The sequence below is a fragment of the Selaginella moellendorffii genome, unplaced genomic scaffold (assembly GCF_000143415.4).
Source record: "Selaginella moellendorffii unplaced genomic scaffold, v1.0 SELMOscaffold_109, whole genome shotgun sequence".
NCBI classification, from domain to species: domain Eukaryota; kingdom Viridiplantae; phylum Streptophyta; class Lycopodiopsida; order Selaginellales; family Selaginellaceae; genus Selaginella; species Selaginella moellendorffii.
The window spans coordinates 134,809-155,069 of record NW_003314370.1 but is presented as its reverse complement, the minus strand read 5'-3'; the positions used below and the strand labels follow the sequence as shown (position 1 = coordinate 155,069).

The 20,261-nt window shown below is 44.8% G+C and overlaps 8 protein-coding genes and 1 long non-coding RNA gene across 9 annotated transcripts; 5 read left to right on the top strand and 4 right to left on the bottom strand.

Moving 5' to 3' along the window:
• The first annotated feature begins 5,864 nt into the window (after window positions 1–5,864).
• Window positions 5,865–6,831, top strand: LOC9631530 (uclacyanin-2). The gene is made up of 2 exons (XM_002990502.2): window positions 5,865–6,251; window positions 6,323–6,831. Exons 1-2 carry the CDS (start codon window positions 6,086–6,088, stop codon window positions 6,694–6,696), a joined length of 540 nt encoding a protein of 179 aa, XP_002990548.1. The 5' UTR covers window positions 5,865–6,085; the 3' UTR covers window positions 6,697–6,831.
• Window positions 6,832–6,923: 92 nt separating this feature from the next.
• On the bottom strand, window positions 6,924–8,217 carry LOC9662423 (50S ribosomal protein L22, chloroplastic). Its single transcript, XM_002990436.2, has 6 exons — window positions 8,037–8,217; window positions 7,941–7,984; window positions 7,690–7,863; window positions 7,503–7,613; window positions 7,369–7,435; window positions 6,924–7,307 (listed from the first exon to the last, which is right to left on the bottom strand). Exons 1-6 carry the CDS (start codon window positions 8,188–8,190, stop codon window positions 7,030–7,032), a joined length of 828 nt encoding a protein of 275 aa, XP_002990482.2. The 5' UTR covers window positions 8,191–8,217; the 3' UTR covers window positions 6,924–7,029.
• An 86-nt stretch (window positions 8,218–8,303) lies between these two features.
• On the top strand, window positions 8,304–10,075 carry LOC9631529 (calcium/calmodulin-regulated receptor-like kinase 1). The gene is made up of 7 exons (XM_002990501.2): window positions 8,304–8,784; window positions 8,882–9,041; window positions 9,089–9,215; window positions 9,265–9,350; window positions 9,404–9,475; window positions 9,539–9,742; window positions 9,799–10,075. Exons 1-7 carry the CDS (start codon window positions 8,453–8,455, stop codon window positions 10,009–10,011), a joined length of 1,194 nt encoding a protein of 397 aa, XP_002990547.2. The 5' UTR covers window positions 8,304–8,452; the 3' UTR covers window positions 10,012–10,075.
• Window positions 10,076–10,732: 657 nt separating this feature from the next.
• On the top strand, window positions 10,733–11,174 carry LOC112342473. Its single transcript, XR_002990984.1, has 2 exons — window positions 10,733–10,924; window positions 10,984–11,174. It is a non-coding gene; the product is annotated as an uncharacterized LOC112342473 (long non-coding RNA).
• A 536-nt stretch (window positions 11,175–11,710) lies between these two features.
• Window positions 11,711–12,468, top strand: LOC112342472. The gene is made up of 3 exons (XM_024664357.1): window positions 11,711–11,948; window positions 12,011–12,066; window positions 12,216–12,468. The coding sequence occupies exons 1-3, from the start codon at window positions 11,816–11,818 to the stop codon at window positions 12,396–12,398; spliced, it is 372 nt and encodes a 123-aa protein (XP_024520125.1). The 5' UTR covers window positions 11,711–11,815; the 3' UTR covers window positions 12,399–12,468.
• LOC112342471 (putative lysozyme-like protein) lies at window positions 12,439–13,481 on the bottom strand. The gene is made up of 2 exons (XM_024664355.1): window positions 13,132–13,481; window positions 12,439–12,913 (listed from the first exon to the last, which is right to left on the bottom strand). Exons 1-2 carry the CDS (start codon window positions 13,389–13,391, stop codon window positions 12,577–12,579), a joined length of 597 nt encoding a protein of 198 aa, XP_024520123.1. The 5' UTR covers window positions 13,392–13,481; the 3' UTR covers window positions 12,439–12,576.
• A 693-nt stretch (window positions 13,482–14,174) lies between these two features.
• On the top strand, window positions 14,175–15,932 carry LOC112342451 (pentatricopeptide repeat-containing protein At4g02750-like). Its single transcript, XM_024664295.1, has 2 exons — window positions 14,175–15,502; window positions 15,824–15,932. Exons 1-2 carry the CDS (start codon window positions 14,175–14,177, stop codon window positions 15,930–15,932), a joined length of 1,437 nt encoding a protein of 478 aa, XP_024520063.1.
• A 1,183-nt stretch (window positions 15,933–17,115) lies between these two features.
• On the bottom strand, window positions 17,116–18,822 carry LOC112342450 (pentatricopeptide repeat-containing protein At3g09040, mitochondrial-like). Its single transcript, XM_024664294.1, has one exon. It carries the CDS (start codon window positions 18,820–18,822, stop codon window positions 17,116–17,118), a length of 1,707 nt encoding a protein of 568 aa, XP_024520062.1.
• A 338-nt stretch (window positions 18,823–19,160) lies between these two features.
• LOC112342449 (blue copper protein-like) lies at window positions 19,161–19,718 on the bottom strand. The gene has a single exon (XM_024664292.1). It carries the CDS (start codon window positions 19,716–19,718, stop codon window positions 19,161–19,163), a length of 558 nt encoding a protein of 185 aa, XP_024520060.1.
• Between the last annotated feature and the right edge of the window lie 543 nt (window positions 19,719–20,261).

Genomic DNA, 20,261 nt, shown 5'->3' with positions numbered 1-20,261 from the left:
CTCCATGCTTGGGAGTTTGGCACCATTCCTTTGTTCAGTGGCCCAAGGCCCTGAACCTCGGGTTCCGCACCACTGTCCTTTGGATATGCATATAACACATGGCATAAAGAGGGTTTAAGTTCCGTTTCATGGTGTTATCCTATAGTAAATCACCATAGGATAAAGGGTCAAAACCACATGCGTTACAATAGGTCAAACATAACTGACCAACTTGAGGCATAGTCTAAGTGCTAGTCCTAGCATTGACTCCTATTTCTTTGGTTTTTAGACTGTACACTTGAAAATCATTTTGTACTCTAGTTCTTTCACTCTTTGGTTAATGTAAACTCTTAAATTTAATTTTCTTGGGAGGTCATGTAGCCCAAACATAAAAATGTTTAACCCCAAATATTCCAAAACCTTTAAATAATTAAAGAAAGGGGGTAAGATGTTGTAGTATGCTTCACCTAGTCTTTTCCAACCCCTTTATCTTGCTCTAGGGCTTAGAAATCTATTATTATAAATTTTTTAACTAATTTTCCATTTTCTTAAGGATTAAGCAACATCTTGGTTGTGGTTAATCAATTTTCTAAAATAATTTATTTCTTACTATATCACAAGATGATTAATGGGGAGTAGCTGGCTAAACTATTTTATAAAAAGATTTTCTCCCTTCATAAATGATATTGTTAGTGATTTGAGGCCTCAATTTATTTGTAACTTTTATTGCCAGTTTCTTTTCTTCACATCACAAGCAAGGTGTTTACTTTGCACCATCCTTAGATTAATGGGCAATCAAAATGTATTATTTAAACTTTTAAGTAATATCTTTGATACTTTATTTCTCATAATTAAAATGATTGGGTTTATTTTCTTCCTTCTACTGAGTTTATTTATAATAATTCTCAACACTCTTCAACACATTTATTGCAAATGTGACTGTGGGTATCCTTTTAGATATTCTTCTTTTATTCTATAATGATAGGAAATCAATATTGTTGAACCCTTTATCATTCCCTTTTGTTCAAGTGTTAGATAGTGAGTATAGTAGGGATAGTAGATTAAATATGACTGACAAAATTAAGGCATAAATTAGCTCTCTACTTGCATGTTTATCCTTGCTTTGCATTTGGCTTGGGTTTAAACCCAAACTCCATACCATGTTAGTTGGTGGAATATTCATATCCTTGTATTATGCTAAAATAATACCAAAATCTATATGACTTTATTTTGTGTACTAATTTTAATATTGGGATGTTAAATACTCTAGGATTGTTCTTATGTCACTTCGTACTCTTATCCTTGTGCTCCTTAGGCTAAACGCTCAAGAGTTATACCATGCTCCAATCCTTTTACTCTTTAATTGTATGCTTATAAGTTTGGCTTCGTCTCTTCATTCAATGGCCCAAGGCTTTAAACTCGAGTTCCTCTCCACTGCTCTTAGACATGTAGTCTAAGGGTTTGATTCATGGTCATCCTATAATAAATCACCAAAGAATAAAGGTGAAAACCATGTGTGCTACATTTGGTATTAGAATATAAATTTCAGTGAGTATTACCCAATAGGATTGGGCAACTAGTTTCATTAATGATGATTTGAGTGGGTAAATATTTTGTTGCTATAGCTTTATATACATCTCATAAGATGTTCCATTTGCATGAGTTTATGCTTAGGCTTGTAAGTGAGGCATATTACCAACTTAAGATTATACTTTGAGTTAACAGGATTAATGTTAGGCTATCAATGGTTACCCTAAGTTGTTACTATGTTACCATAAGTAAAAATAAACCTCTATTGGGTTTATTATGAGTGGCAAATAGGCTAATTTGTAGCTATTTAGTATAACACTAGTGGATCCTTCCTATGTATGATTATAAGTGAATCAATTAAGACAATAGGGATTAGTGTACTAATCCAAATAGTTATTGCCATACTTTCTCATACACTTTTTTTTGGATTGGATTGAAGGTAATGTGAATGCAAGTTTAAGAATTAGTCAAGTTAAGACTGAAAAGAGAGTCATTAGAAACAAAGGATCAAACCAATAAATCATTTTCTTTTCTCCAAAAGATGATTTGAAATGAGGTGTGACTCATTGTTTGTATTCACATAATGTAAATAAAAGTTTCTATTTTAATGCATATTGGTTATAATAGTCTTACAAGTGGTGACTCGTGGGATGGTCAATAATGAAGCACTACACTATCTTACTTAGGTTTTTTATTAGAAAGCTTTGATTGCAATATTTAATTTTTTTTAAGGAATCTTGATATCACTCTTTGAGTAGTATGGTGTTGGATTTGTTTTAATAGCGCATATTAGTATGGGATGAGATATGGATATATTATTATTATGGATCTTTGGAATTTTGGGGGATAAATGAGGGTAAAATAGCCACTAGCGCTCTGCAATTGCCCTTTTTCCAATTGATTTAAAGGAAGAGAGATAAGGTGCACTACATGTTATATAAAAAGAAATGGTACAGATTCGATTCCCATTGATTAGTGGCTATTTAAAATATAATATAAGCAAGGTATACTTCTATCTCTAAAATTGAAATTATATATATTAGGCATTCACGGATGAAGATATCTATTGTGGGATTGTAGTACAGGTGGATGGCTAATTGTCTCATATAAAATAGCTAGTCTTAATAGTCAATGAGGATATTGACATTTGTAAAGAAGGGGTAAATGTAGCATATATGATTATAGGGCTGAGATTTGAATAAATTAAATGAGTTAGAGAATGACTTTTCTATTTAATGCAAATGTGTTACCACTTAGACACCTTCCAACCATCACTGATAAAGAAATAACCAATAGAGTGAGCCACTCTTGCTAATTTGAGTTTACAAAAGATGATATACCCTTATCTATATGTGATATAGAGAGAGAAGCTCAATGCCTTAATCCTTCTAAGCAAATAAACCAAACTTGTCAATAAGATTTAAATAGACTACTATAAATATGCAATTTTAATTATTTACACAATTACACTCTTTTAAAAAAAATTAAAGACATGGAGAGAGAGGTGTGTGATGTGACCACTCGATAATAACTATCCCATAATTAAAGATTTCACCATACATATAAAGTGCCAAAGCCAATCTACCTATACTGACCTAAACTTAAATATCAATAGATGGACAAGATCAAAGTCATAGATAAAGATATCTTAAAGATATCAAATTATCAGTGAAGAAACTTATATTAGAATATAAAAATATTTCAAATAAATTATCATATAGTAAACCAAAATTATAGAAACCACTAAAAGCATTAGAGTTTGCAAATATAGAATTAATCATTCAATAACATTTAATAGTATGTATATTATCAAGAAAACTCAATGATAGAGCTTAAATACCAAATATTGTAGGCATGCCTAATAACTTTTAAAAACAACAGCCTAAATAATATAAATTCTCATCAAATAACTAGAAAAATACTTACAAATTTGCCACCTAAAAAAATTAATATTTTGATTTATCAACACCTATTGAATAATAATCATTATGAAAGAATGAATGTTGTAAAGGCAACAAAACACTTTTTCATATTAATTATTACACTAGGTAATTTGAATAGATCATGATTAATAATACTAAGGAATTATAATTGCTCAAGCATGCATTAATAACATTCTACCAATATCTCAAACCTAAAAGACCAATCTAGACCAAATCATAAATAAATATATAATAATGCAAAAGGATAAAAGCTATAAAAAAGAACAACTAACTAGCATTAGAGATCATCAATCATCTTATAAATAGAGATGTATAATCATTATTGGAGATTAATCCACCATCCCTAAAAACAGTGAATCATTTAATACTAACAATAACCAAGAAAAACCACTAACAAGGATAATTAATTATCCTAGATAATGCTTAATATCACCAATGGTTGTAAGATATGAAAGTTAACTTGAACGTCAAAGTTCATGAGTTACAAAAAATAAAAAGCTCGAAGAAATTTATAGTCAAATCTCATATCAACAATCACAAATCTTGTATAAATTAGATTTTTATATATTAAATTTTCTTATCTAAGATGTAGAATTCATACTTCATTTATAACTGTATTGAAATACTTAAAACCATAAAAAAGAATATAACCATTCTAAGTTTTATTTAATTGTATAAAATAATTCTAATCTACAAAAAGTTCATTTTTATTTTCTTACTTTTGTTTTTTAGTAATTTTTGTTCATATTTTCATCAACAAAATTTAGTTTTTTTTAATGTTTTTTACCAGCTAGTTAGTTTATAATATTTATGTTGTTCCATATAATTTTGATAAATTCCTTTAATGCATTGTCACCAATTAATTAATTTTATTTGCAATAGTGACCATACTATTTTCTTTAGTCATAATAAATTCTTTAAATTTTTTCCCATAAAAGTTAGATATTTATTGAGACATAACATTTTGATTGATGAGAATATTAATTATGTGCAAGAAGGGAAAATTTATGGTTTGAATTTGTCTTCCTCTAAGTTATAACTTAATTCTCTCTAAACCACTATAGATTCAGGTACTCCAAAATTATTTGAAGAAATTACAATGATAATATTGATATTTGTTCTCCTTAAAGTAGTTAAATTTTATTTTAGTTGTCAAGAATCCATCAAGTGTTTGCAAGGAATTTCAAATTGGCATTGCAATACCGGAGAATCTTGAGATGGAAGAACTAATCATATCCACTTCTTGACTGTTCTTCCTGTTGGGACCAGCAAAGTAGAATGTAAGGAGAACCTACCCTTCTCTTACATTTGTCTTCAGTATACAAAACAATAGTGAGGCATCGGTATCACAATGAGACTAGACTTTGCTCTTGCCATGTCGTTCTCATTGTCTTTATACGTTAGAGATCCATATCTTTTGGATACTCCACAGCTCGTACAGGCAAGTTTACATACTTCTTGTTTAGTAAATCCTTTTGATCTTTACTCTTTGCATGACAACGCAACAGGGCATGTGTCCCGACTTATTGAAGCTCAGCTCCACTAACTCAAAAGAGAAAAGAAAAGCGCACGTCAAACACCACGCATTGGTTGCACAGGGTTTTTTTTTTGTTTATCTTTTTTTGCTCTTGAAATATCAACCTAGAAATGATCAACGCCAATGTTGGTTCCAGGTCCTTTCCAATCAACTTGTCAAGCTACAATAGTTCCGTTCTTTAGTTTAGATCAATATTTTTCGTAGAGGTTGACAGAACCAAAATGAGAGTAAACAAAACCAGAGCCTGATAAGTCACAGCACGGCAACCAGTCTTTGGCCTCCATTGACAAGAGCCTTGTTCTTCGATTCTTTCCTTGTTAAGCCGTACGAAAAAAGTTTGAAAATCTAGAAGAATGTCTAAAGAAACATGTATCCCATTGAAGCGGCCTTCTCTCGCATCGCATCGCAAGAGATCATAGACCCCACTCTCTCACCAGCGGACAAAAAAGAGACTTCTTCGCAGCACGGCCCCTTCCATTCTTTAAACTTTCCTTCTCCTTCTTCCACCGAGTTATAAGTAGGTTGTGTCGTCTTCTTCCATCCATCTACACGCGCAAACAAGTAACAGAACTCGCTTTAGTGACGAAAGAAGATGCACAAGGACTTAACACAAGACAGGCGCGAGATAACTCCATCTCTTTTCTTTTTTCTTCCAGAGAAGAACTCGTCACCAGTCACCACTGTAGACCGCGTCAAGCTTACGATCCGGCGAAAGAAATCGTCTCATGCTTCATCGTCCTCTCTGCAAATCGTCTCGTCAAACCCGCGCTTAACTCCATCGCTAGCTTTCAGTCAAGCTCCCCTCCCAGTTTCGCCCCCCCTTTTTCTTTTCTTTTTGGTGCTCGATCGAGAAAGTTTCGCTCTCTCTCTCTCGCTCTCACCAACCAAGCTTTGAAAGTGGCCCATGACTACCCCACTTTCGCTCTGGCCCGTCAGCTTCCCTGTTCCTTCTGGACTCGTGCTTTATTTATTAACCCAGCGCCGCGAGTGCTTTGCCCCCTCTTAAAGCAACACTTTCCTCTTCCTCCCCTCTCCATCTCCTCTGCTTCTCGGATCCAGGAGATCAATCGGCTCAGATCCCTGCTTTCTTGTAGAGATGGCTGCGACTGCTCAGGGAAGCGGCAGTGCAGCATTACTCCTCACTGTCCTTGCGGCTCTTTACTGCTCGGTCCTGTCTGCTACCATTCGCATCGACTGGAGCCAAGGAGTCGACTACTCAAGCTGGTCGACAACAAACACCGTCCGCACCGGAGACACTGTCAGTAAGTTCCTCCTCCTCTTGAAAAAACGGATCTTTCTCACCCCTCTCGCTAAAAAAATGAACCTTTGGCAGCTTTCAACTGGGTCGGAAGCCACACCGCCGACGTAGTCTCGCAGGCCGACTGGACGAGCTGCACGCCGAACTCTCTCCGATCTGTCGCAAACGGTGGAGGACTCACGGTCGGCACTGGAACCACTTACGTGATCTGCACAGTCGCTGGTCACTGTGCTGGAGGCATGAAGGTGGCCATCACTGCGGCGTCGACCCCTTCGACTCCCACTACACCTGCGCCTCCCACTACTCCGACTACTCCGACTACTCCGACGACTCCGACGACTCCGACAACTCCTACCACGCCTACAACTCCCACCAACGAGCCTTCTGCTGCATCTGGACTACAAGTCGGCACCGCTCTCGCCGTCGCCTCGGTAGCGTTGCTCTTGTAAGAGTCGTCCACTCTCGTCCATGTTTGTTTGTTTGTTCGTCGGAGTAGCAATTCTTCTTGGACTTTCGGAAGATCCACCTGTTGTTTGCGATTCTTCTTGAATAGCAGAGAGATCTGGGATTTCTTTTCGCTTGAAGCTCACGGAGTCAACTTGTTGATCCTGTTTCCACCACTCGGTTTTACTGTTCTTCCATCCTGCTTTTTACCCCCTGGTTTTATCCTGCTATACGCCACGAAGAAAACGTTGATTTTTGCAGCAAGGAAGAAAACAAAGTATCATTCCGTTACGTAACCAGCACTACTCACTTATACTCAGGATCATGTTGAACCGTTTCTAGTAGCTCGAAGTCTGCATGGCAAGATCCTTTCTTTTCTCTCCCGGCTCGCACCATCTCGTTTCCGTCAGCCGATGAGGTAGCAGCTTCGTTCTGTAGATGTACTTCCCTCGCTTTTGTTTCTCGCGTAACTTTTCCAGTAAGATCTCTTCCTTGGGAGTCATCTCTCGGAGAAGCACCGTCAATCTACACCGTTTCTTCTCCCGGATGCCAAATCTGCCCCTCGCGTGTGGCCATATACGTTTCAAATACTTCCCTTTGCCGACGAAGGCCTCGTCTAATGACAACAAACAAAATATTCGGTGAGCGGCTGTTAGACGCAAGGTGTGATGGCCTACCGACTATGAGCTTTTCAGCGTCGAAGCCATAGTTATGGACCGCATTGGCACGAGCAGAATGCAAAACCTGGACAACGAACGCTATGAGTATCGAAAGAATAGGATTCGTTAAAAGAAAAAGGAAGCAATTTTACCTTGTAAACGGTACTGGCAGCACGCTTGATTAGAACGCTCATTTGTATAAGAGCGTCATTCACTCGCATGCCTCGGACAACCTTTGCTACGAGGTTCATCTTCTTGGGGCTCTAAAAAAACGTAAGAAAAGAAAAAAAAGTGAGAGAGTTCATGCTGTAAACCAAAGAACAAGACAATGAAACGAACCTGAGGTATTTCTCTCAGCATTGCTCTCACAGTCTTTGGCTTTGGCTTTGGGGGCTTTGGAGTGGCAGTCACTTCGAAGCTAGCACCAGCCGCTTCCGGGGAAGTTGGAGTCTCCGCTAGAGGAGATTTTACTGGAACATCGTCCTCTCGGAAAATCCGGCTCATCGATATATTCTACATTCCAATCATCGATCGATCATAAAAACCAAGATAGAAAAAAAAACATAAAATCGGTGAGAAACAATGGATACCTGTGCCTGGCTATGCTGGAATGGCCTCCGGAAAATGCTAGGCCCTGGGAGAAAAATTTCCCAGTAAACAACGCCCAGCGGAAAATCCAAGCGTACCTTCTCCATCCCGTAGAAACGCCGAAACCTTCCAGCAGTGTCGCGCATTGGCAGCGCCAGCGATCAAAGACCCATTCTGGAGCTGCCTCGTCGTTCGCAACGCGATCCTGCCGATCATCGCCGCCCCGGGATGGAATGGACCGTGCTCCAGCATAAACCCTAAGTTCTTCCGTGCAAGAGAGCGTCCGTACGTTGGGTCATTAAGAATGGAAATGGATCTTTCCTTTTATCTTTGGCTTTGTCGAGACGCGGGAATGCGCGACAAGTTTTAGGGCACGGCGCCTTCGAACTAAATCACAAGGACGACCATGGCCGCGCTTCGCTGCTTCTCCAGGAATTCTCTTGACAGGGTCAATGATCGGGGCCGGCTCGAGCAGTAATCCATCATCCATCCCGGGCAAGGGAGAAATTTCGAGATGTCCTCTCCTCCTCCCTCGAATTCTCGCGCCAGCAGCTCTGGCGGCCACTCGATCCCCGTGATTGTGGGACTCTCCCTCGCTGCCGCGGCCGGCCTACTGTTCTTGATCACTGTAGTCGCCTGTGTGCTGTCGAGGAGGAAGGGCAAGGCCAAATCGCGGAGTGTTCCGGAGCTCCGCGAGCCAGCAGCACCCATTCGCATGAATGGGCTCGATTCTAGCACCATTCTCTCCGATCAATTCAGCACCAATCACGACCACCACGCGGTGGAGCTCTGGCATCCCAAACCAGCAACCGTCTTCCATCCCGGCATTACAAAGTTTTCTTACAAGTGAGTTCCTCCCGCGCGAGCTAGCCTAGCGAATTTCTCCTGGAATTTGCCGCAAGCTTTCGTTGACTCTCTTTTCTTGCTTTAATTTTTTGCACAGGGAGATCCAAAGGGCTACCAAAAACTTTACAACTCTAGTGGGAAGTGGGGCATTTGGTCCTGTTTACAAGGCAACGCCATCTCCATCTTCTCCAACTCGTTTAGCTGTGAAGGTTCTTTCTTCCACTTCCAAGCAAGGAGAGAGAGAGTTTCAAACCGAGGTAAAAAAAACCTTCGTCCTTTCGTTTGTAATCTTTGTATCTGTCAGGTGAGCTTGCTAGGACGATTGCATCACAAAAACCTCGTAAACTTAGTCGGCTACTGTACCGATCGCCGAGAACGTATGCTCGTCTATGAGTATATGAGCAACGGGAGTTTGGAAAAACTACTGTACAGTAAGTGTCTCTTTTGTAATTTTCTCAGCGTGATCAATTGTATTATCAGATGACAAGAGGGAAGCTTTGAGCTGGTCTGAGCGAGTGCAAATCGCGAAGGACGTTTCTCGGGGCATTGAGTATCTGCACGACGGGGTAACTACAATTGAAGTTCTCGATTCAAAAATCTCATGAAGTTGTTTCTATAGGCAGTTCCACCAGTGATCCATAGAGATATCAAGTCCGCTAACATTCTTCTAGACAATTCAATGACAGCCCGGGTATGTCAAGTTCTTTTCTTTTTCCACTTTTGTTGTTGATAGACTCTCCAAAAATTCTTTCAGGTAGCAGATTTTGGACTTTCCAAGGAAGTGAGTCCAGTAGTCCCAACCTCGGGAATCAAAGGCACATTTGGCTACACCGATCCCGAGTACATCTTCACCAAAGTTTTCAACGAGAAGAGCGATGTCTACAGCTTTGGAGTTCTTCTGTTCGAGCTCATGTCAGGCAGGCATCCACAGCACGGCCTCATGGACTACGTCCAAATGGTAACTCCCATTGTCCTTGTTGTTTTGATTCATCGCAGATTTACTCTCTCTCGCAGGCCTCCCTGGGTGTGGACGAAGAAAACTCCGACTGGATCGAGCTGCTGGACTCCCGACTAAACGGGAATTGCAACCTCCAAGAGCTGGCGAAACTGGCCTCCATCGCCCATCGCTGCGTGAGGAAAGATCCAGAGACGCGGCCGCCGATGCGTGAGATTGTACAGTGGTTGTCGCGGTTTGGAATGAAGCACAGCATTTCGATGGTGATCTAGTTGCCTCAAATGCTACAAATCTTTTTCTCTCGATGGAAAACTTCTCAAAATTTGAAATTTTGTACCTCGGCGCCAATGTTTAAACGCGTAAGAATATGCTTCGAATCTAGGGCTCATGGCGCCGAAGAAGGACACGCCGGCGCAGCGCGACGAGTGCGTCAACTACGCAATGGAGGTGCTGTGGGGGAATTTCGATCTATATCTCAAGGACAAGGTCTACTTTCCTTGCATAATCTCTCACGCCGTGGCGAGAACCATGGCCGGGGTAAGCAATCTCTCCTCTCTCTCTCTCTCTCTCGCCTTTGATCCAGCTCCAATGTCCCCTGGCCCTGGGATTTCCAGATGGTTCATATGGTGAGCGTGGGATTGGTGCCGCGGATGGAGAGCTGGGACGATCCAATCGTCCAAGGTAGGGTACCAGAGGAGTGGATCGTTCCCCAGGAGCCAGTGTTGCCGCCGCTCGATACCTGGGCTCGATGCGTTCTCCCCGTCAAGCAGCGGCCAAAGGAGGTGTCGCCACCGCCAGCGCCGCCGATCCAAGAGGAGCAGCCACCGCTGGAGCAGCCGCCCAGCCCAGTGAAGCCGGCGGCGATCAAGGCGGTGGAATCCAAGCCGGACAAGCCCAGGAGAGCGACGATCACTGTCGCGCCGGGGCAACCGCTCGCTCCCCAGGGTGGATCGCCCAAGCTCTACGATCGAAAGGGCTCGCCGGTGAGGAGATTTAGCGAAGGGACTGTGCTGCCGCCAGAGATGATCCAGAAGATCTCTCCGCCGCGGCCGCCAGAGGACACTGCGTCGATCGACTCGTCGTCCGGGGGGGCGAGGAGCTCCATGGCCAGGGGCTCCGTGAGGAAGAGCGAGCAAAGAAAATCTCTCGTCCCTCCATCTCAGCGATCTAACAAGCTCGCTGGAGGTACGCAATTCCTCGCTTCTTGACGAGAATTTTTCTCTCTTCCATTTTCTTTCTTCCAGATGCGCCGCCCAAAGCCGGAGGCTCCTCCAAGACCACTCGCAGAGCTTCCATAAAATAAGTTCTTCCCAGATCCAAAGCTCGCACAGATTTCTCATCTACGCAAAGTCAAAGTTTCTAAATGACAAAGCATGCAAAATGGTTAAACATGCTGGCCAGGCATTGACAAAACGGTCAACGCTCTTCCAAAGTATCGACAGGCATTGACAAAATGGTCAACGCTCTTCTATAAACTATTTCACCTCCCAAGTTAATTGACCTGTTGACCATCGTTGACAAAGTGTTCAACGTTCTTCCAAAGCTTCTGGAAGAGATTATATACATGCTTAACAGCCAAACTAATCGCGCTTTAAGCCGCCATAGCGGGAATGAATGCGTGCGCCCGCGTCGGTGCCACGAAATGACCCGTGATTTGGATTCATCACTGCGCTGCAAATGCAACTACAAAGCTGTAGAAAGTACGGTCTATTCTATACGACTGCGTAGAAATGGTAATGCAGTTATACGGCTGGATTAGACCAAGAGAGCTTTAAGCTGGCCGAGGGGCGTGCTGTGCCATGCACGGCATCACACGCAAAAACGACGATGAGGAGTACTGTCACAAGATGCTGTCGTATGTACGGGAATATCCTCCTCCCCACACTTTAAACGGATGTAGCTTGCGAGAATAGCCACTTTTGGTCGCATTGAAAATCTTCTTGCTCGCTTCGAGCTTTGCTTTCGTTTGGCCTGTCGGATTTCTCCCTTCCGCTTTTCTTTCTTGCACTTGTCTAGGTCGATTCGATTCGATCGGTCGGTCGGTCGGCTTTCGAGCAAGAGCCTGCGCGCTTGGATATGTTGCTGGCCTCTCATCGAAATCGCTGCATCGTTTTCTTGTGGGTCGTGCTGGTGTCGATGATCGCGTCTGGATCAAGAGCTCATCGCTATCGGTGGCTGCTGAGCATGGAAGAACTGGGCGATGAGCACGGTAAGTGTTCTATCTCCGCAACATAGAAAACCATCTCGCTAATCCATGCTGTCTCAATCCAGGCTCAAGCGCTAGTCCCTCATTGGATGATCTCCTCGGGCAAACGAGCTATAGTCAGGTACGTACTAGTATTTTCTTTCGGATTGAAGCTTTCCATCAATCACTCACTGGGTTTCATTTTCATTCTCTCGGCCTTCTTCTCGACTCGATTTCTACTGTCGTCTCGATCGATCGATCGATCGGCCTCGTCGATTGGCAAAACAAAAGAGCAAGAGCACCGAGGCGGAGATCCTGAGCAGCCGACATCCGGGCTCGAGGCCGCCGCAATGCCAAAACGTTTGCGGCGGGAGCTGCCATGGACGCTGCATTGCCCGGCCGCGCTTCTTGCAAGGCGGGCGCGCGTTTGGCCAGCACGCCGTCTGGACATGCTCGTGCCAGGACCTCGGGTGATTAGCCCCTAATCATCTGTACTAGGCACAAATTAGGCGCATGATTAATCACTACTTGCGCATTTCAATCATGGGCTTCCTCGACAACACCAACGAAAAATCACTCATACGGATAACTAATCATGCTTATTAGGCTTAATCATGAGTTAGCTGCTAACCCGCCTTCTTCCTCCTTGGGTCTAGGAGCACGAGGAATCGGCGCCATAGCCAGAGTTTGCGTGGCGGAAGAGCGCCGCCTGGTACGCCGCCGATCGCTGGCTGTGGAGCGAGGATTGGAAGGCGGTGCGTATGGCGGAGGGCGAGTACTGGAAGCCGGGGCGCGAGTAGGAGTTGAGGAGCGCGGCGGTGGCCTCGCGGAGGAGCGACGAGTAGGCATCGGTGGACTGGTTCTGGAGCGCGCCCAGGAGCGTCGTGGGGCCGCCGAAGATCGTGTACGCGACCTGGCCGAGGACTTGCGTCACCGTGGTGTAGATCGTGAGGAGGTTGGGCCACGAGTTTGGATGCTGCGCCCAGTAGCTGCAATTCAATCGGGAGTGACGCTTAGTTCTTGCAATTGTCAATCAATCGGAAGGATTGATTCGAGGAAGAAGGAAGGAGTGCTCTGTTTGGAGGCGTCCTCTCTAGATCGAGGATTTGGGCAAGGAAGCTCTGTTTTGGGGGAACTATCCTCTGCTAACTGACAATGGGGATTTGACCTGGAGAGTGACAGATCTTGGGAAAGAACTAGAGCTTACTTGCTGGAGCATCCTCCGCCACCGCCGAGGCCACCAAATCCGCCGCTTCCACCACCGCCGCCGCCGCCTCCTAGTAAGCCACCCAGTCCGCCGCCAAGGCTGTTGGAGGAATCCACCGAAGTAGCGGTGGCATCGCCGCCGAGCTGCGCGCTCGCGCCGAATGGATCGGTGGCAAACTCCTGGCTGGATCCCGCATTGGCCGAGAAAAGGAGGACGAGCGTGATGCACAGAGCCCAAGGCGTCCTGGCGTTAGTCCCCATAACTAAGAACTCGATGAAGGAAGAGAAAGGAGTGATGGATGGAAGTGAATGAATGTGATATTGGGTTTTATACTCTGGTGGATCGGTGAGAGTCGCCAGGCCTCCCGTGGCTGCGTGACCGATTTTTTACAGGCGAGACAGAGCCGAGGGGCGGTCACCAAATGCTCGACTCGCGAAAAATAATCTCTCGTGTTCTATTCGCTCTCAGATTATCGCATATAACCACATTCTCTCTCGGATCATCGTTCATAACCATGGATCGAAAAGCTTAAGCTCCTTCCAGCATTGATTGAGCGACAACGATGGCATCCAAGGACGCCTGACGCCGCGCAAAAGCCTTCATATCAAACCGTTGGGGGATTTCCCTTTCCCGAGACATGGAGTTCAGACCGTTAGGGTTAGGGTTCGTGGGTGATGGACAGGCGGGAATGCCTCCATCTAGTGCAGTCTTGTAGGAGCTTGAGCGCCGCCAGGGAGCTCCACTCTCGAATCGAGTCCTCCCCTCACATCGATCTCGACACCTTCCTCCTCAACAAGCTCGTCGAGATGTATGGCAAATGCGGCAGCGTCAAGCACGCCTCGCAAGTCTTTGATGCGATTCGTGAGAAGAACTCCTACTCGTGGGTTCTCATGCTCTGCGCCTGCACGCGAAATCGCCACCTCGAGGAAGCGCAGCAGATCTTCCGCGAGATGCCAGAGCCAAATCTCGTCTCCTACAATGCAATGGTCGCGGTGTATGCCCAAACCGGGCATCTTCATGACAGTAAGAGAGTCTTTGACGACATGCCTGTCCACGATCTCATCTCCTTCAATGCCATCGCCGGGGCATATTCCCACACAGGGCATCTCCAAGATGCGAAGGAGATGTTTGACACGCTGCCTGAAAGGGATCTCGTGTCGTGGACAGGGATGCTAACGGCATATACCCGCTCAGGGCATCTCCAGGAGGCGAAGGGTATCTTTTGTGACATGCCACAGCGGGATATTGTTTCCTGGACGGCAATGCTAACAGCATATGCGCGGCTTGGGTATCTTGAGAGTGCTAAATCTATGTTTGATTCCATTCCACAGCGCGATTGCGTGTGTTGGTCGGCGATGATATCTGTATATGGACAAAAGGGACAAATCGATGGTGCTAAGCGCGTGTTTGAGGATATGCCAGAAAGAAACATGGTATCGTGGTCGTCAATGCTAGCGGCATATGCGCAGAATGGGCATCATAACGATGCGAAGGTCTTGTTTGAGAGCATGCCGTACAGGGATCTGATGACGTGGACTACAATGCTGACCGTGTTGACGGAGGAGGACCGCGTTGACGATGCCCGGGTTTTGTTCGATGAGATGCCACAGCGGGACATCGTGACGTGGACGGCCATGCTCGCTGCGTATACCCGGAATGGGCATCTTGAAAATGCGAAGCATCTTTTTGACCGGATACCTCAGCTAAATCAGATATGCTGCAATGCGATGCTAGATGCGTATGCCCAGAACTCGCAGCTCAAGGAAGCCCTGGAGATGTTTCACAAGATCCACGAGAGGGATGTAGCTTGCTGGAGTGTGATGATCTATGCCTATGCTCACAATGGGCACTTGGATCTGGCAAGAAAAGTTCTAGAGACGATGCCAGAGCGAAACATAGCATCTTGGGGAGCTATGCTCAGTGGATACTCACTCACAGGTCATTTCTTGAGGGTCTTTGAAGTCCTGGATTTGTTCCGGTTGATTGAGTGCCCTGATTCTGTATGTTTTGTTGCCATCTTTGGAGCTTGTAATTACATTGGCAAGATGGAGGCTGGCCGGCAGTGGTTCCTCTCAATGATCATAGATTACAAAGTTGAGCCTACAAGACAGCACTACTGCTGTATGATTGATTTGCTAGGACGAGCAGGACACATTGACAGTGCTAAGGAACTCATCACACTGATGCCATTTGTGCCTGATGTTCTTGAGTGGACCTGTTTGCTTGGAGCTTGCAGAAGTTCGAGTAATCTCCAGCATGCTGAAAATGCCGCGAAATCTCTCTTTGTCATGAGCAATGATGGTGCTGGATATGCATATGTATTGCTTGGAAACATCTATTCATTACCCAAAAAAACTCTGCATATGCAAAGGTTGAGCTGTTAAAACTTGGTTTATGCTGGTTGTTTCTTTGACTCTCATCTGCAAGGTATCTATGTTGTCTATTTTGAAATGTGAGACAACAATCCAATAGCATTATATCTTCTGGGAACAGGTTCACCAGTCCTCTTACATAGTTGTGGTTTGCCCAAGTGATATCGTAAGCAATGGCTAAGATTGATTTTATCTTTTACAGGAAAACAAGATCCACAGTTCTATGAATTCAAAAATTCTATCTCCCTCCATAATATTTGCCACCCCAAGAAAGACAAAAGTCTTAGTTCTAGGCTTTGTTCTCAGCTTTTAACTTGCAGGGGCTTTCATCATACAGATCAATCAGTTTCTGAGCTAGGGGACTTTCTGGAGAGGTTGAGAAGGCTTGCCACATACACAGCAAGAGATTCTTTTGACAGCCATTTGTGAGGGAAAGAAAGAGTTATGATCAGCTATAAGGCTACTAGCTTATTTGCGGTATAGTGGCAAAAGACAAGCCTTAAAGCTCTCCTATTTAATCTGGTTTTAAAATTCTTAATTTCATGGCACAGCCTAAGTTCTTCAGCCACTTGTAAGGGAAAGCCTTTCTCCCTTTTCTCTTTCGTGGATTAGGAGTTCTTATCAGTTATGAGGATGGGATGAAATTCAAACAATTGCTACTAGGATCTTCTAAATGATGGAGTTAAGGCTGTGTGCTTGGATGGCTTGCTATGCTCACCCCCTACCTACTGCCACAGGGTGGCAACCAACTTAAGCACTCTAGTTTTAACATTCTTTATTTAACATTGCTTCTTAGGTAAGTTCACAAAGATTAATAACAATTTTAAGAGAGTATATGAGATTTCTGTGTTGGACTAAGCATTTACACTTTATAGCATTATTCTTCTTGGATCTCTTTCTAACTACCATAGCTAATTGAATTGCTACTGGGAGAGTGAGATAGCATAGATTGCTTCAAAAGTGGGAAGATGGTGTAGACTTTAGGTATGTCACAGAGTTTCAACACATTGTGTAAAGTACTTGGCTGCCATGTAGAAGCAAAGCTCTTGTAAGCAGACATTCCATGGGCTGTCAAAGCTTCACTTAATTTAGCATTTCTTAATGCCTTTTCGATATTGTATTATATTTCATATATTTTAATGTACATTATCTAAAAACATTTATACAGAAAACCAGGATTGCTGCGAAGCAATATAATTACTTATACATCTAAAATCAAAACCATGGATAAAATTTTATTAAAAGCCAACTATAGAGAGTTAGTGGGTAGTGGTATATAGTCCCATCTCACAGCTCTTTGTTAATCTCAGTAATTGACTATATTTCATTTATTTGTTTATATTCGTCCTTATAATATTTACTCCAACTTGCCAGCTAAATTATCTAACCATTAAAGTGAATGTTCTTAAGAGCATGCTACTTACCTGCTAAAAGTTTTAGAAGTATAGTATTTATAATAAGCATAGCATTTAGTTTTACCTTTTATTATAAACACACCCATTCTTAAAACCTATAGGAGGTAAAGAATATACCTAAGATATTTAGTATATTCTCTAATCTAGAAGTTCATAATTACTGTTTAACATTAATTTTCTTACTTAAACAAACCTACTCAAGATAGTCTTGGAGTTTTGGAAGAATATATGTTGGATATTAAAGCATACGGAGCTCCAACATGAGCCTTATTACCCCCTGCCAAAACACCCTCTGCAATACAAACCCCGTGATCTGTTCTGCCATGAATCATACAAGAACCAATTAATGTAGTCCAAGCCACAGGATCAGCACTGCCAGCCATATCCTTCACCACTTGTTCCGCCCCTCGAATCCATCCAGCTCTTCCCAAAAGATCCACCAAACTCCTCCAGTGATCACCACTCGGTGTCAACCTCTCGTCTCTAACCATGGACAAGAAGCAAAAGATCCCTTGCTCCACCAATCCGGCATGGCTGCAAGCAAACATCATCTCCAGGAACGTCACTTGATCCGGCTTGGTTCCATCCAAGCGCATCTCCTGGAATACCTCCACTGCCTCATTGGCATGCCCAAGCTGGGCATAAGCCTCTATCATCGAATTCCAAGACACCACCGTGTTCCTCCGGAGAGAAGACCTTCTGGCGGCATCAAACACCACTCTCGCATCGCTCCAGCTCCCACACTTCCCATACATGTTGATGAGCGCATTGCTCACATTCTCTTCGCCATCGAATCCAGCCTCCACGATCTGCCCGTGAACCCCTCTCCCGATTTCCAGATCGCCCAGAAGCGAGCAGGCCTCAAGAACCGCCAAGAACGTCACCGAGTTGGGCTTGATCTTGCCCATCCTCGCGAAGCAATCCAGCGCTTGCCTGGGATGCCCATTCTGCGCATACGCAGAGATCATCGCGCACCAGGTGATTACGTTCTTGTGCTCCATTCGATCAAACACATCCCGCGCGGCTTCCAGCGCGCCGAATCGCCCATGCATGCTCACCAGCGCCGATCCCACCACGACATCCAGCTCCAGCCCCGCGCTGCAAATCCTGGCGTGAATCAATCGCCCCTCCGCCAAGCTCTGGCACGCCCCAAGAACACTCGGATAAGTGCTCTCATCGGCCCGGATCCCTTCCTCCTCCATTCTCCGGTAGAGCTCCATTGCCTCCCTGCGATGCCCGTTCTGGGCAAATGCTGCGATCATCGCGTTCCACGATACCAGATTGCGATCCTGGATCCGATCAAACACTGCGAGCGCCTCGATCACTGCCCCACACTTGCTAAACATGTTGATCATCGCAGTCTCCACGATCACGTCCGATCGTGCGCCGCCCGCCACGATGGTCCTGTCGAGGACAGTTCCCCGGACGCGCACCTCGATTGCCCTGGCCAGAGCCAGATCGCCGATCCCCGCGATTGCGCCTATGGCGCTCACGAGCGTCGCGCTCTCGGCCGGGATCCCTTGCTGGTCCATCGCGCGAAACAATCGCAGCGCCGCGCGGTCGCGGCCATTGAGCACGTAGGCCGCCATGAGGATCGCCCACGAGAAGAGATTGGGCTCTTCGATCGCGTCGAATGCCTCGCGCGCGCGGGAGAGCTCGCCGCAGCGCCCATACATCTGGACGACGAGATTGGCGAGGAATGTGGAGCAGCGGCCGCACGAGCGGAGAAGGATCTGGGCGTGGACGCGGCTGCCATGAGCTAGAGATTTGGATCGGCCGCACAGGCGCAGCAGCTGCGCGAATCGGTATGCGTCGTCGCCGGCGGCAGTGGGTTCCTCCTCCAGCCGCCGCACCACTTCCTCGATCGAGGAGAGATTTTGGTGCCGGATTGATGATACCGGCATTCCATTTGCCAAAAACCCTAAAACTCCCTGTTGAAGAGAAGAAAAGTGATTTTTGTTGAGGATCCAGAACCCTAAAACTCCCTGTTGAAGAGAATTTTCTTTATGATTTTTGTTGAGGATCTGTCTCTGTGTGTGTGTGTGTGTGTGTGTGAATTGTTGTTGCTTTTGATGGCTATATCTACAGAATTCTGCAATGCAGGATCGATAATTTTTGAGAACAAGAGAGAGAACAAAAAAACTGAATTTAATTGAGAAACAATGCTCTGGAGCTCAACATCTCAATACCAATCTTGAACACCAAAAAATACGTACTTTTAAAATCCGAAGAATTGGAGGATCTAGAGCACCGCGGCGGCGGCGGCCACAGCTCCAAGGGCCACGACGAAGGCGCTGGAGGAGACGAGATTGCCCGCCGCTCCTTTCTGTGGAGGTTCCGCGGGAGGAGCGGCAGCATCGGCGCTGGAGACAACGTTGATGATAACTTTCATTCCCGCGTTGCAGTGGTTCCCAACTCCACAAACGTAGAACTTCTTGCCTGGAGCTCCGAGAGTGACGATCGGGTTTGGTTCTGTGAAAGTCTTGACGGGATTGCTGAGATCGCAGTTGTTGTACGCCTCCTGGGTTGCAAGCGCCAGCAGACTGTGTCCCGACTCGTATTTAAACTCTAGAAACAGAGTTCCAAGAAAAAAGTAAGATATCGATATCATGTGAATTGATCGATTCGAATTGAGCTTACGAAGAGTTTGTCCCGTCAGGAAAGTTTGCGTCGCGGCCCAAGCTTTGTAGTCTTCCTTCTTCATAGACAAGTTCCATGGGGTGCTGTGATCTTGAGCCTCACACACCGCTGCGAAGATCACAAAAGCGACGAGAACGGCCATGCATCTTCCCTGAGCCATCTGGATAGAAATCACAAACTTTTCCTGAATCGTGAATTGAGCCAAGGAAGCTTCTCTTTTGCTGCTGGTAAACTTTGAAAGATCTTTAGACTACTCTTGATGCTGCTGAGAAGACCTGGAAGATCTTTTTGCTGCCTGGGAAATGCTTTGCAATGGGCTTGTCTTTATAGTAACGGAGAGGCCTCCTCGACGGCTCCGGATGGCACACGGGCCGGAGGAAGCGCGTTGCAAATGGCCGGCTGGATCCTTAAACTTTACACAGGGCAGCAGAGAGCAAACGCTCAAACTTCCAAAAAGGACTATTGTTCCTGTTGCTTCCACCAGATGGAGCTTCGTGTTCTTCAATTCGGATGCTTGCTTGCTTTGTCCTTTCAGTAAAAGGTATAAGCAAAGTTCTTCCAAATACCAATGAATAGTTATAACATTTTTGTTTGCTTTCAGAAGGTATAGTATGTAACTATATTCCAGGGCGCCATCTTTGATTTATCAGACTTTTGTGGCATATTTCTATAGTATTTCATGATCGATATTATTTCTTTAAAA